General features: G+C 42.0%; 1 protein-coding gene across 6 annotated transcripts in view; it reads right to left on the reverse strand.

Moving 5' to 3' along the window:
* Positions 1-16,184, reverse strand: part of dlgap2a (discs, large (Drosophila) homolog-associated protein 2a) — a 221,366-nt gene that overhangs the window by 17,466 nt on the left and 187,716 nt on the right. For all 6 annotated transcript variants that reach the window (XM_049595251.1, XM_049595248.1, XM_049595247.1 and 3 more), the window contains one exon: positions 6,157-6,542. In XM_049595251.1, coding sequence (XP_049451208.1) covers positions 6,157-6,542 — 386 coding nt within the window. The remainder of the gene's footprint in view (positions 1-6,156; positions 6,543-16,184) is intronic.

Raw genomic sequence — 16,184 nt, forward strand, 5'->3', positions numbered from 1 at the left:
GGGAGAAGCTGTTAGCAGGGAGGAGATGAGCGCAGAGCAGCTTGCTGAGGTGACCTCCATTACTTTGTGTTAGGAGCAGAGCAAAGTCCACCTCATGAAAAGAGAATGAGTTTCATGTCTGTGATGGATGAGGACTGAAGGAGGACAAAACATCCAGGAGCTGTGAGATTTATGTCCAATAGGCTTACCTACCCTGAAGATGTTTTGGTGTACCTACGTAGAGATAGCTGAAGTGCACACACACACACACACACACACACACACACACACACACACATAAACACACACACTGCATCAGTAATCACAGTCACAACGTCAGCACAGGTGTGGAAACTGTGAGCATCAGCAGAAAGTTGAACAGAGCAACTGTTCCTTTCATCCAAAACACACAAACACCACCTGGTGACTTCTCCCAGCCAATAACTGTGCTTAAGGTTAAACGCTTTGACTCCCCCTCCTTATACAACCTCATTATGGCTCCAATTAAAACTATTTTTGGAAATCAATCAATCAGCACCTCAGAACACAAACACGTCTCTGCTGTAAGGCAGCAAAAGTGCATCTGAGGTGGCTGTAAAGTGGTCCTTGAGGACTGCAGGAAGTCAGACAACACCACGTCCGCAAGGTCAAAGATCAGAGATTAAAGATATGCTGACCCTCTCTAAGATACGGCTGCCAAAAAGGAAATAACAAATCAATACAGGGGCAGGCTAATTCAGGTTAATTATGCTTCAAGTAGTGGGTGAAGCTGACTGATTGACTGGCCATATAATATGATGTTGATGCAGCTGAAGCTGTGTGCACTATAGATAAATCAATATTTACCTCGAGAGTTGCCTGATGCAACATACTACTGTCATCTAAGCTAGCGACTGAAATGGTAGCTATTAACAAACAGGCATGTTTTATGTAATTCATTGAGTTAGTAATTAAATCATATTTTAATTGAATTTCAACTGAACAGTTCTCTCAAGAAAATTCAACCGGAAGCAGCTTAAAAACTCAACTTACCAAAATCTAATTAAAAAAGATGCCTCTGTAGAATAGAAAGCTATTATAATAAAAAAAAAACCTTCTGGGAAATTATTAGAAATTTGGCTCATTAAATAAATCATTACAGATTAATTTCCCAACATGAGTGTCTGAAAGCCCTCTTCATACTGCAGTGAATATTATTCTGGTGTAGAATTAATAAACTATAAATGTATTTATTTATGTTGATCTAAGAGTAGTGAAGACTGAATATATTGAGTATATATTTTTTTTGGATTGTGCCACCAAAAAAAATCCACGTGTGTTTTGTCTTCCTCTTCCTCCACCAGGCTGATAACCTGATCGCCAGAATAAAGCCATGTTCAGACTACAGGAGTTTTTTAAATTGCTGACCAAGTGGGTTGCGCCATGCGCATGAGGAAAAACACAGATGTTCTTCTCTCTAATGTGAAACATGCACACACTAAGAAAATAAAATAATAATGGCACAGTATACACTACAGCAGTGATACTCAACTTGCAGCCCAGTACGGTGCAGTGTGCCCCGCCAACCCTGTTCTGATTCACAATAAAAATAAATTGATTTATACTGGATTTTTTTTGTACTTAAACTGTAAATGAGGTTCCAGGGTGCATAAAAATGCATAAAAGAGCTTGTTTATTAAAAAGAAAAAATGTGCCAAGGGAAGAACCCCCAGACCTCCTAACAGAGGAGCATCCTCAAATCCTAGAAACACCCCTGCTTACACCTGACCTGTGCTTGGCTGCTGCAACTGGATTTGCCTCGTTTATTCATTTTATCTAATACATTTTATTGTTTGTTTATTAACTTGCTCCAGGCCTCCTGTCATTATGCAAACATGGCCCCAAGGCAAAGCAAAGTGAGCATCCCTACACTACAAGATATTATTAAGACTATCATGCCAGAGAGAGCATGAAGGCACCACGTCATGTGATCTCATGGGGAAGCGGATGTACACAAAATGCTCTGTATTAAGAATTTAAAATAAAAGTAGAAAGCTAAACAAGTCTGGATGAGAAAATGGTTGGGGAGATGCGGTCAACACAAGTTGTCTATTCCTCAGTGAGAACTGGAGGAAGAGGGAGGTAGCTAGTTGCTGTTAGCCTTAAAGGCTAAAACGTTTATTGATGCTTGGCAACACCGTCAACTGTAATCAAAAAACATATTATATTCTAAAAAAAGCTAACATGTTTAGCATTATTGGGGTGGCCCCGATGAGCCTGCAAGCACTTCGGGAGGGTTAAGACTCCTCAAAAAAAAAAAAAAAAAACTCTCACATTACCAGATAATTTGGGCCATCGGAACATCGGAACTGATCGAGGTCCCAAACTGGATTTCTTCGACAATTGTCGGGAGGAGTGAATCAGGGTTAAATCAGCCTGTAACTCCTGTCTGAGCCCAGCTTATATGTTGGAAAAAAAAAAACACGGACATGTTACATTTGTATGTTTCATAGATGGTAGATATGTTGAAACTTGACATTTTAATATTAAACTTTATGTTGCAACAGCACTGTGTTTAACATGTAGTTAGGTCTGGGCACCAAAACCAACTGGTTATGGTCACTTCTTTTTTTCTAGCCACAGCCTTGGCTAGAAATGTCCTGACCTCTCATTAAAAATAGTTGTGCTGGTCTTGAACAGTTGTCTGCTGCTATCTGATGCTTGGCAGTTGTCTCACTAAGTCTTACATCATCCACCAACCCCTCCACCTCCTGATGAGGAACTCAGCTCAGATACGTGTAATCTGATCTATGTCACTTTAAACATGTTGATATGATACGTATGAAACATACAAATGTGATGTTTCCATCCTCAGTGTGAACTCTGTGATACTATGATGTTCAGGCAATCTGCACTGTTACCAGGCAAGGGCTGCCCTCTCTACATTTTTGTCCCTCCTGGATGTTTCTGTATGTGGACCTTTACTGTACCTGCACTGGTAATTAAACTTCATATGGACTTAACACACATCACTGGAGCCAATTTGAAAGCCAATATAATTCTCTGGTGCACTCACTCACATACGCACATGTATACAAAAAAAAAACCCAAAACACATTTACTTGCTCCCTGGCTACTCCTTCCTTTAATTCACCTTCACTTCCTCCCAGCAGTCGGTGTCCTGCTCTTTCCGCTCCATACTTATCTCACCCACACTCTGTGATCTGTACTCCCCACTGTTGGTAATGACTGAGCTAATTCAGAGCTGCATGCGTGCTGATTTGGAAAGGTGGTGCCCCGACTGCGTGCTGCCCACTGCAAAGTTTGGTGAAGCGTGACAATGAGGCATTGAAAATGAGTTCTCATCAGTGTGGTTTGGCTGCCTGATCAGCCCTGGATGACTGACTGTGACCCTGACTGACAGGAAACTGTAGGGACGAGTTTCTGAGAGAGAAAAAGTAGAGAGTGATCACAATCATTGAGTGAGTGGTAAGGTGAGTGAGACAGTGAGTGGAAGAATGAGTGGGGAAGTCATATGATCAAGAAATGAGTGAAGGATTGAACTCTTTAGGGTCAGAGTGATCAAATGAACGAATGCGTGATGAATTACTGCTTTCATGCGAGTGAATAAATCACAATGTTTTTAATGTAACCTGGTTACTGTGAAATCGCCCTTTTCATTGAACTGATTCCTCCCCGAGCACCTACAGGGTGTCTACTGTAATGAGACACTTAAAATTAATACTTTTTGCTAATTACTAGCCAAATTAGGACTTATTTTTGGACAAATCATCCTTTTCTTATTCAAGCACTGCAGGTATAAAGATAAGTAGTATAGCAGTATAAATGTGGTCCCATGCAGAGGTAAGTTTTATATAGGCACATGGTTATTAGTGTCAGTTAAGTCAATCTGCATTTTGCCAAGCAAGTACAAGTATAAAGGAAAAAAAACCACAAGGTTGCGTGTTAGTTTAAAGATTGTAACATCAGAAATGCTTGACTCATTTTGACAAAAAGAAATTAAAGGGTGAAATTAGATGGAATTTTTGTGCCAATTACGACCTCACATATTCACATTTTTATGACTTTCACAGCCCAATATTTATAAAACTGTATTTATGACACCTTGCACTGTATTTGCGGCATTTGACACTTATTATTAATTATTAATTATGAATGAACTACAGGTTCTGCTGTGAGAAATGAGCTGTGTGGTCTAGACTGTTAAGTGGAGGCAATGAATTTATTCTAAACGTGCATTTTTGTTTCAGTTTAAATTTTAGTCACACATTGGGTTTGAGCCTACAAATGATTTTACAGCTTGGGGTGTATGGGCACAAATGCAGTTTAACCAAAGTCTGAATATAGTGACCAAGAGGGGGTCCCATTGAAATATTACTAAGACATGAAATAACTAAGATGGGAAAATATATCCAGGCCCAGTAATGCCCCCTGTAGTGTTTTTCCAAATGTACTGTTCTAACTTTTAGGACAGCAAAAGCAAGTTAAAGTCTACAAATCTGTGTTGGAGGTTTCTCATCAGGATAAATTACAGTACATTATTCTATTAGGCTGCTAGAACTAATGTGTCGCAGGCTGTTTTTAATTGCTCCAGTTTACACATTACAGTGAAACGTAATGTCGGAGCAACACTCGCTGCTGGGTATTCTCTAAGTTTGGATGTGATACGACAACGCAGCGAGTGTAGCGGGATCAATTGACTTTGAAGGGATCATTTATTTGCTGGCTGACTCCCCGATGGCAACATCTGACAGTCTGTGGTGTCTGTGTAATTTCCGTTAGGCCGATCCTCTGCTGAAGGACTTTCTTAATATCACCTGGGAAAAAACAGTGATTAGTCTTAAGAGGGGTGCTTGATTTACTTTTGCAAGAACCTTAAATGGGACCCAGCGACATTCAAACACCTCCAGAAAGAGATTGATGAAGTGGTCAGCTTTTTTTTCTTCTTCAAATATTTGAGAGGTTTTGAAGTTTAACTTTGCCCTGGACTTTGAGTAAATAGCAGAAAATGCTGAGCATACGAGAGAGAGAGATTTATAGAAGAAAGTAAATGTGAACGAGGGGAAAGAATGACGATTAAGAGTGGTGAAGGGGTGAGAACTGAAGTATGCAGACCAAGTAGAATACAAGAGAGCAAAATTACTACTACTATGCACAAAGCAAAAGAAGATACCGACTATGGCTGTCAAATTCACAAAATAAATTTGATATTCAGCTTTGATAAAATACTATAAATGACCCTGAGGTGATGGTGTGAGGCGCCACAGAGTCCTTCGTCTTTGTCCCACAACCTTTCAACTGCAACTGGAGATCAACAACACCAGAACCTCTGCTTATATCAGAGAATGAGGCAGAGAAATCCAAGATAAGATCACACAGAGTGGGAGGCGGAGAGAGACGGAGAGAAAAAGGGAGAGAAAGAGAGAGAGAAGGAGAGAGGGAGTGTTAAGACGGTGAGATCGGAGAGAAAGAGAAGCAGGTACAGTAAATGGAGAGTGAGTGAATGAACCGTGGAGTGAACTTCCATTCACTAAAACCTGCTCCAGCATGAGTTGAATCTTAATTGATGGATTGCGGTAAGATGACTCACTCTTGCTATTTTTAGCTGCTGAAAAGAGAACAGTGATTCTGAAGGGGGATGTGTGTGTGTGTGTGTGTGTGTGTGTGTGTGTGTGTATTCTGTAGCGTTATGCAACCATGCATAGGTCTGAGTTGTAAGAATTTTTGCACTCAGTAGACCTACTGCAGCAACACTCCCTCAAATTGCTCTCGTATTTTCTCCTAATTTTCTAATAAGAGGAGTCAACTGCAGATGTACCAAATGCTCTTAACAAGCAAATCTGCTTGTACCCAGGTGCACTGAAGGATGAATCCCACTTGATCGTGAGTAACTAAAATTAGTCTTTTTTTTTTTCGCTCCTTGAATAATAAAACTTGATTTTCCTCACATTAGACAACAATTTGTAGACTGTGAAAACAAGATGACTTTTTCTTATTTTGATAAGAGTGCTCTTGACCACTCCTTAAAATTGTCTCTTACCTAAGAGAGGAGCAAAAATAAGAAACACTGGTGAATCCCAGATATCAACGGGTACAAACAAAATAAGAACAAATCATTGATACAGACAAAAATAAGAGAGAATTTCCTCACTGTGCACACTTTGACACAAGACTAACCTGTATCCCTATAGAGGATCGAGGTGTCTTCAAGTACTCCTCAGCCTTGGACACCAGGATGGCCTTGTCGCAGGTGAGCACCGAGCTGTGGCTATCTGTGGATGGGTGCCTTTTCCCAGCCATGACTCCGGCTGCCTCCATGGCGATGGTCACAGCCTTGGCGCTGTCCAGGCTGTCGGTGGAGTTGTAAAGAGCCCTGCCTGGGTTCAGGCCCAGGCTGAGGCCGTCAGAGGCCCACATTCCACCATGAGTGTGCCTCCCCTCGTGATAGGCGTCCTGGGTGGACTCGGTGCTGCTCTGGGCTGTGATGGAGATGAGCGGTTTGGAGGTGGTGCGAGGCGGGACCGGAGGAGGGGCCTTCTTGTAGTTGGGTGTGTAGGTGATGGCTGGAAAAGGTGGAAAGACATAAATTTCAAATTATTTACATTCTATATGTATTTATGTATGCATTCACACATTACATCACCATCATTACAGCTCAACAAAATGTATTTTTGGTAGGTTTCATGATTTGGCCTATATATACCAAGGTCAGTCTGTGAAAATATCTAACAATTAAAGACGTGTTTGTCTGAAAACCAGAGTACACCCTGTAAAAGAGAAAAAAATGACATAAATTCTCAACCATCCACATGTATATTGTTTTGCAAATATTCCCTCTGGTGTTTGGTGTTATAAAGATTAAAATTACATTAATACAATACCCCATTCTCAAATCCTCCCACCAAAACCAACAATGGATTTGTCTCCTAATGCTTTCTGACTTTTCTACCCTGTGAGTGACACTTAGTCCCACGCCTACAGTGTAGGTTTCCACTACGTAAAAACAAGTAATTTTAACTTAAACAGCTGCGCAATCGTCTGTTACACAGAACCATATGAGGAGCTGTCATTGGAAACAGTTTGGGAAGGGCAGCGGCTTTTATAGTACTTGGCAGGTGATTGGATGAACCATCTGTCTTTCACTGTCTATAGCGGAGAAGAGTGGAAACATCTTTTCCATCGAGAAAAGCCTCTTCTTTCACTGATGAAATACTGTCTTGCTATTACAACATCCACATCAGAGTGCTCCAGGGGTCTGATTTTCAAGGCTGACCAATGACCGTGACCAATTAGTTCCACAATGCAATTTGACCTGTTGACACAAGGGGCTCTAGTTTCCCGGCGCAGCACAGGGTGGCGAACCCCGCGCAGAGCTAGTTTCGAGCGACACAACCCGAGGCGCGCTCAGTTTAGTAGTTTGGCAGACCAAGGTGCGCTGAGATGGGTGTGGCGGCGCAGCAGGGGGAGGTGTTGACAGATCCAGCTTGGCGCAGTGACAGTTTCGTGCCAAAAGGCTTCGCCGAAGGTGCGCTAAAAGCTCGCCAGCTGAAACCAGGTCTACTGTCAGCACAGGCAGAGCGCAGCCGGTGTAGGGGAAGTTTGGCTGACCGGCGGACAGTGCGCACACGTCACCAAAACCTCACAGGCAGGTTTCCAGAATGTCAGGCACATTAACAATGCAATAAATACCCCAAAAAACACTATTTAATGCAGCTATCTGCAATCAGCACATAAATGTATCTCTATATCGACTGTCCCGTCACATCTGATGTCAGATCAAAGGGGATTGACACCGTTTGGCACCGTTTGGCACGCGTAATGGAAACCCAACCTGATTTGATTAAACAGCTGCAAACTAATGAGTTCACATCCCTCTCAGCCAACCACAAACAGCCACAGCATCAGATAGGGAGTATATATTCAGCATCTGCCATCTTAGAAAAGTCAAAAGAAAAGAAACAGAGTGAGACTGCGAGAGAGAAAGAGAGAGCGCGTGCGCACGAGAGAAACGCAACATTGATTTACAATTGTGGTGATCTCCTCCCAGGCTACCTTTGCATCATCAGCCCGTGGAGGTCCGCTCGCAGTTCTGTATATTCGAACACTGCGAGCTTGGGCCTCCCGGACCAAAACATCAGTTTCCTCCTGGGAGAAGTTTGGCCGTCTGACGCTGCTGCTCTCTTCCGCCATGGCGAATTGAGTAAACTCTCTTTACGCCTTGGCGCGGCGCATTTAAGGGCGAGGAGAGGGGCTCATTTGATGGGTGTGATGTGTGTAAAACCCACTCCACGCCTTCTCTCCTCCCTCTTTCTGACTTGTGCAGGTAGGAGGGGCGGAGGTGGGAAAGAGGCCAAACTTGCAAAATCCGCCTGGCAACACCCAGTTGGCGAAGCGCAGGTGCGCTGCGCCTCCGTCTGCAAAACTAGAGGCCAAGATCCGTGGCCTGCCTCGAAACCGCAAATCCTACAATAATCATACCCTGTTAAAAAAAAAGAAGACAAAATACCACCCATGAATCACCTTTCTTTGTGGGTCACCTGTCAGGTATTTGTGGGTATCCAACTCGATGCAGGACTCTGATCTATGCTAACCTTTTTAGGAGCTGCTCTTGTTGCTTTGAGCGAACAGCTGCTTCTCCATGTCATCATACACCCCTAAACCACACCTGTAGCTGCCAGTAGCTCTTCATAGGATGCTACGAGGGCATTACTTGAAGCCTGATGGGATAGATTTTTGTGTGATCTTGTGATCCCTGCAATTCTTGTATGACTTTGCGAGAATGCAAGAATCCAACTGCTGCATAGAGTAAGGAAACTCTAGTTCTTAGCATACTTTCCTCAAACAGGAGTAAAAAGTTAATTTATTTGGGACTATTTTCAGCGATGGATTTATACACATTTAGAGCTCTAGTTAGTATTTTTGAAAGCAGGATAGATTTGTCCACTTTTATCCAAGCTTTGGATACACAGATGGTAGTTGATGGTCGGATCAATTCATTGTTGGTTTTGTCTTTTCATGGAATTTGTTCACAAAAATAAAAATGTAGAACATCACCAGACTTTAAAAACCTGCTGTCTATCCATTAACCTCCTGATTGTTATTTTCCTCACAGCACTGTTTGATTGTTAAGTTAAAAGTCAGTCAGATTATGAAACTACCGGTTACGTGTTCTATGCCTGTTTTGCCAAATATCTATTTCACTGCAATGTGCGTCAATCCAGACAGTCCTCTCAACATCTCTCCATCACTATATTGCAGGAATATCATGCAGGCACCACATATTTGAACCCATTTGTCATATGACAACAAGCTGATTAAGGAAAGTACTTTCCAATGTATTAGCAATTAATATCATTGCTTAATTAACTTACTTTTATTACTTAATGACCTCATTAGCATATGTGGCGAGCTAATACATCATGGCGATTATGATGGCACATTAGGCAGCAACACCATTTGTTTCACAGCTTGATAAAATGTTGCTGGTTGCTAAATATGTAGAAGCGTTACTTATGGCAAAGTGCTGATCATCTTATCGATCCAGGCTCCTGGCTGGGTGAGTTCTCTCTGTTCAAGAGGTGTGTTTATCTCTCAGCGAGTGCAGAGACATTTTTCCTGCTCTTTTGTTCACTTGCAGTGCTCAGATAACGATGGGAATGGTTGGAAATACTGGCACCATTTAAAGGCTTTGATTTTTTTTTTCCTGAAATAACGAAAAAGTCGATGGAGTAACAGAGAACATCAAAGCCTCTGTGATGTGAGACACTCATCAGACATGGATGACGGTGAAAAACCAGAAAGTACTCATGTGTGGAGGATCCTGGTGAGGAGATACTACTCAAGGAAGCCTGACAACTCTTGTCTTATTCTGTCCATTTCATGACAGAAAGAGGGGGGATTACTTTCTTTCAAGTGCAAATGAGAATATGGACTTAATCCACAGAGAGATGGACTTGAGGAGCAGGTCATGAACGCCTTCTAAGCTTTGACGCGTCTTTATTTTTCAAGCGAGGCTTTTTCGAGAAAAAGCTCACTCAGTGCGGTTACGAGGCTGAAACATCTGAAGCACAAGCTGTGTTTAGTGTGTTTTGATCAAAGCTGAGAGACTGCCAGGTGCCTCGGAGCCAAGAGCACAAGAAAGAAAGGAGGCGAGGAGGATGAACACTGAGTCACGCTGCAGGTTAAGTTATGGGTTATCGTTTTCCTTGACAAAGAGGCAAACCGTGTTGAACTCCGTGTTTCTGTTCCTGCCTTACAAATGCTTACATCACACAAAGCAATTAAAGAAGTCCTTACAAGACCAAAAATGTGATCTATTTTGAGTCCTAATGAGCAGCAGCCCCCACGCAGTCTCCCAAAAGTTGTGGCGTAGAATTAATAGCATTTCAGCCTAATTACATTTTAGCCCGAACAAACACATTGTTGTCTGAAACCAGGGAAATATTTTTCTTTTTGTTTGCAACCCTTCTTTAGAAAGAGCATCATTGATAGTAAGAATAAAAAATAAAGCGCGGGGCTTCACCTCAAACCTGCAACATTTTTTGGGCCTCTTTCTCAAACATATTTTGGCTGTGTTTATAAATAGAAGGAGACGTCTGGTCTATGAAGAGCGTTCTGCTCCGGGGGCTTAATGACTCATGCTGCTGTCCATTCACAAAATTAACTTCTCATGGATGAGGAGATGCATTTAGGGAAGAACGAGGAAGATGGGGGAGAGAGAAAAAATGGAGATGTAGAGGTGAGAGAGAGGGGAACAGAAGGAGAGTGGATCTGTGCAGACGGGAGGGGAGGGTGAGAGAGTTTGTGTGTGTGATAGAGAGTGAGGATAAATCAGGGAGCGAGGAGAGATCAAAGGAGGGAAGAGATGACCCATTCAGGGGGCATGATTCAGCAGGAGGACCAAAATAGAGCCATTATTAGCCAGCCAGTCGTGCAAAGGGGAGTCATAATTCTTGCTCCCATCTTGGCAGTGGCAGTATTACTCAGCATTTAGATTTCACCTAAAGTGAACACAGCCGGGGCACACTCCCTCCCTCCCTCCCTCCCTCCCTCACTCACTCACTCACTCACTCATCACTCACTCACTCAGTTAAAAAGTGCTGAACAATGTTTTCATGCTATGTTACATCATTGCAACATCAACAAACTGATTCACTATAATCATACAGTAACATGAAAATAAAGAGGTGTGCAGACTGAAAGCATACAGCCATGAGAGGTGTTTACAAATGCAGCTCATCAATTGTAATAAACTGTCACATTCAGGGGCGTAACACAAATTTCTGGGGCCCATAAGTAGTCTGTGTGGACCCCCCACCCTTCCTCTCCTTATCCATGTCTCTCTCAAGCACCTTTTTTGTGATATTTTTTTTAAGTCAGTTTGCTTTCTTTCCCTTTCCTTTCTTTTTTTGAGCCCCGATTACCCTTTCTTTGGATAAGACAAGCAGTGTATATTGGTGCTCCAGCAGCATTGCAGTCACTCACTCGCTTCACGCTCTGTTCAGAGATTAATCCAAATGCAGGGACGGACTTGCTGTATACATGCTGTGTCTTTTTGTGCCCTCAAATCATTGTTTTCAATGAAGATGTGTGGCAGGAGTGCTCAAACCCCAGACCAACGCTATGATGGCGTCACAGCTGACAGATATCTTTCCCTTCTTCTGTAAATATCAGTCAGTTGTAAATATGGAAAAGTTGATCATTTTGATGCAGGGCTGCCAGAGCTTTACATCTGTCCCACAGACGATACGCCCACACACTTATAAACAGTGCTTGGAAGAAGATCAGCTCTGCATTCAGGATTTCAGGTAAATAGGCTATGAAAGGGGCTTGTTAAGGTTGCTTAGTAACCTAAGATGTAACCTTCCGCTACGCTCTTGAAAGCTGGCTCAAAAAAGTAGCGCCCAGCTCTCGACCTCACGTTTTCCAGGCGGTTAAAGACGCAGCATGTGTGTGGCCCCATTAAGGGGTTGAGAGGGACTTCAAAGAGCTTTTAACTATTATTTATACAAGGTTCAGAATTTAAACTGATTTATTCGGCCAATTGTAATTTAGTTAAGCACCCATTACTTAGAAATAAAAAAAAAAAATGTAAAAAAACAAACAAGTTTTTCAATCCAATTTTTCATTCCAGGCTCTTCATGGGCCCCCTCCCATGGCCCTGGGTAATCAGTCCCAATTTCCCCCACACTACGACGCCCCTGGTCATTTTTAACATTGTTGCTTACACCATGCCAGACAAAGTGGTCAACAAAGGCTGGATTAATAATCAGGCGAGGCAACTGCCTGATTAAGCTCCAGGTTCACTGTGGTAGTACTTATCATAATTAAATTAATTGCAAATTTGGCAAGGAACTGCACCACTGAAGTACAGTACAGTATGAAGAAACATCCTGCACTGCTACCTAATCTTGTAGCCCTATCTCTTTTAAGACTTTATTTTAGCTTTTATCAGTGCAAGTGCACATGACTGGGGGAAAATGCAGAGTGCATCAAAATTCAAATTAATTCGATGAATCAGATTTATTTGTGGAGGAACAATGGCCCAGCAAGCACTGCTATCAAGATTTATTCACACAGTAAAACAAAATGAAGTAAAGGATGGTCAGATTTTGGACAAAGAATAAAAGAAAAGCAAATTAAGCTCTTCAAACACGTTAGTGAAAATCAAAATATGACAAATCTTAGTTCAAATGAGTCAGCCAACCGGAGTAGATAATGTCAGCGCTGAATATGTGCAGCTTTGTTTTAGACTCAAACGTGGTCATAATTCAGTTATTGTCAGGAATTACAGAGCAACTTTTTTTTTTTTTTAGTAGTAACGATAGAACAATAGTCTAGTGTTTATAATGCATCTGTTCAGAACATGGTGGCTTATGGTGGTAATTGTCATTTTTCTACTGATTTATAGTTGCAACCATTAGTGAGGTGGCAGGTACATTTCTTGAGACCAGCTGTATTTTCCATCATAGCTCAGTACCTATTATATTATGCAATAAAGAAAAATCTATTAGAGAGTTAATGAAGTTAGCTGACAACAATACAATTGTCTCTTAAGTACAATCATCCGAAAGTCCAGATGAGATTCCCTGGCAGGCTACTTTTGGCGTGCGGGCCGCCCATTTGACATTCCTGAATTAAATACATTATGTAAGTAAACCTATGTGCATTCATTAGTGCATTAGTGCATAAGTCAACACCAACTTTTTGTTTTAACACAGGACACGAACATCAGTTTTTGGGGTGAAAGTTGTGTGTTTTTTTGACCATTTCATCCACCCTGACCTCCTTCCTTTGTGGACTTGGTAGCTTTTTATACCACATCACCTGACTTCCTCCTTTGCTCCCATCATAACGACTACGGCCTATTGAGGTTGCAACTTAACAAAAAATGTAAATATGGGTCTCAGCTGCTTGCAAAGATGACCTATTCAGATGTTTTTTGGGAGGACGGTCCAGTTTAATCACATACTAAGACTTACACAAGCAGAAAACCTGGGAGGATGTGGTACTCCAACATTTATAAGTTGGTTTCTAGTTATTTGTGTGCACCACAAGCAAACCACAGAATAACTTATTAGCATGCAAGAGAATTCATAAACACTAGTTTGAACATAAAGTCGCTTGGCATCTAAACAACTGTCAATATGTTTTTATAAACATCTCCATGACAGCAACAGGTTTCCTTGTAATACCAGGTTTCAAGAGAATAGTGTGTACAGTTCGTACACTCTAGATGACAGTGGTATGTTTAGAGGCAGGTAAATGTATTCAGTGTGAATACTCTATTTAATCTCTCTCTCTTTCAGACACACACATACACACATGCACACGTACAACAACTACCGCTGTGCAAGTGAGTCTGATTAACGCGAGACACAAAGGCAGTGATTCAACCACTCCATCTCTGTTAGGACCTCTCTATCTATCAGGACTGGCTTGTATGCTAACATGGGGGTGGGGTAGGTGGGGAGCTGAGTGACACGTCGTTAAGAGTCTTTCTCCCCGATTGGATTTATCACTGTAAAGGAAATGCAGCAGTTTGTTTTGCAGCAGGCTTTTAAGGATATGTAAATGATGTGGAGGGAAGGAGGGGGAGAAAGATGGATGGTCAGCTCCATTATTGGCACTGTGACGAGTGTTGCAGACGGAAACAATAAAGAAATTAATATAAAAATAGCCGACAATAGATAAGAAAAACCAGACTGGGTGAGTCATTACTCCAACTCACTTAACCAACCCTGGATGGTTTGCAAAAGTTTAAAGATTGCGATGAATCACAGAGAACAAAAACACTGTTTGCAATAAACGAAACACCCCATGGCAGCAGATATAATGATTTTATGGCTAGGTTCTCTTGATATGTAGATCAATGGTGTTCTTTTGTTCGCTATAACGCCTCAGATGTCCTGTTGCTCTTGGAAGTCACGCTCCCGAGTCTGACACATCTGTGTGTCACCAGTTAGATGCATGTCACTTTTTGATCTTAACCTCACCCTGCATGAAAACAAATCATCTTCTTGTGGACTCGATGGCTCACTAAAATGCACAACAGAAGCTAATAACAGAAACATCCAAAGGGTGGTGTGTGCATACATGTTACGCTCATTTGCAGACATTGGGATGGAGGAAGGCTTCATAAAGTGATGCTATCATAAATATGTCAAGCAACAGGCGAAAAGCCACTTTAACAATTGAGCTCTGCCATTAGTCTCAAGCAAAGGAAGAGGCTGGTTTAAAGTAGGGAGGCGTAGTGCAGGTGTAGCAAAGTTACTGAATCCTCCAGTCAGTCCCGCTGCTATTGGCTCAAGTGATTCATGAAAAAACACATTTTAGTGTGAAAAACTAATTTTGTATTCAATAAAAGTTAGATATCTCACTGCTTGCTCACTGCATGATAACTTGTAGCTCATTAAAAGGGACCTATTTTGCTTTTTCTAATTCTCTGTCATATAAATAATGTTACAGTGTTGGATGTTCATATCAAACATGGCCAAAGTTTCCATTAATGAGGGAAACGTACAGTACAGGCCAAAAGTTTGGACACACCTTCTCATTCAATGTGTTTTCTTTATTTTCATGACTATTTACATTGTAGATTCTCAGTGAAGGCATCAAAACTATGAATGAACACATGTGGAGTTATGTACTTAACAAAAAAAGGTGAAATAACTGAAAACATGTTTTATATTCTAGTTTCTTCAAAATAGCCACCCTTTGCTCTGATTACTGCTTTGCACACTCTTGGCATTCTCTCCATGAGCTTCAAGAGGTAGTCACCTGAAATGGTTTTCCAACAGTCTTGAAGGAGTTCCCAGAGGTGTTTAGCACTTGTTGGCCCCTTTGCCTTCACTCTGCGGTCCAGCTCACCCCAAACCATCTCGATTGGGTTCAGGTCCGGTGACTGTGGAGGCCAGGTCATCTGCCGCAGCACTCCATCACTCTCCTTCTTGGTCAAATAGCCCTTACACAGCCTGGAGGTGTGTTTGGGGTCATTGTCCTGTTGAAAAATAAATGATCGTCCAACTAAACGCAAACCGGATGAGATGGCATGTCGCTGCAGGATGCTGTGGTAGCCATGCTGGTTCAGTGTGCCTTCAATTTTGAATAAATCCCCAACAGTGTCACCAGCAAAACACCCCCACACCATCACACCTCCTCCTGGCATGTGGAATCCATCCGTTCACCTTTTCTGCGTCTCACAAAGACACGGCGGTTGGAACCAAAGATCTCAAATTTGGACTCATCAGACCAAAGCACAGATTTCCACTGGTCTAATGTCCATTCCTTGTGTTTCTTGGCCCAAACAAATCTCTTCTGCTTGTTGCCTCTCCTTAGCAGTGGTTTCCTAGCAGCTATTTGACCATGAAGGCCTGATTTGCAGTCTCCTCTTAACAGTTGTTCTAGAGATGGGTCTGCTGCTAGAACTCTGTGTGGCATTCATCTGGTCTCTGATCTGAGCTGCTGTTAACTTGCGATTTCTGAGGCTGGTGACTCGGATGAACTTATCCTCAGAAGCAGAGGTGACTCTTGGTCTTCCTTTCCTGGGTCGGTCCTCATGTGTGCCAGTTTTGTTGTAGCGCTTGATGGTTTTTGCGACTCCACTTGGGGACACATTTAAAGTTTTTGCAATTTTCCGGACTGACTGACCTTCATTTCTTAAAGTAATGATGGCCACTCGTTTTTCTTTAGTTAGCTGATTGGTT

This window comes from Epinephelus fuscoguttatus, linkage group LG14 (assembly GCF_011397635.1).
Source record: "Epinephelus fuscoguttatus linkage group LG14, E.fuscoguttatus.final_Chr_v1".
NCBI lineage: Eukaryota > Metazoa > Chordata > Actinopteri > Perciformes > Serranidae > Epinephelus > Epinephelus fuscoguttatus.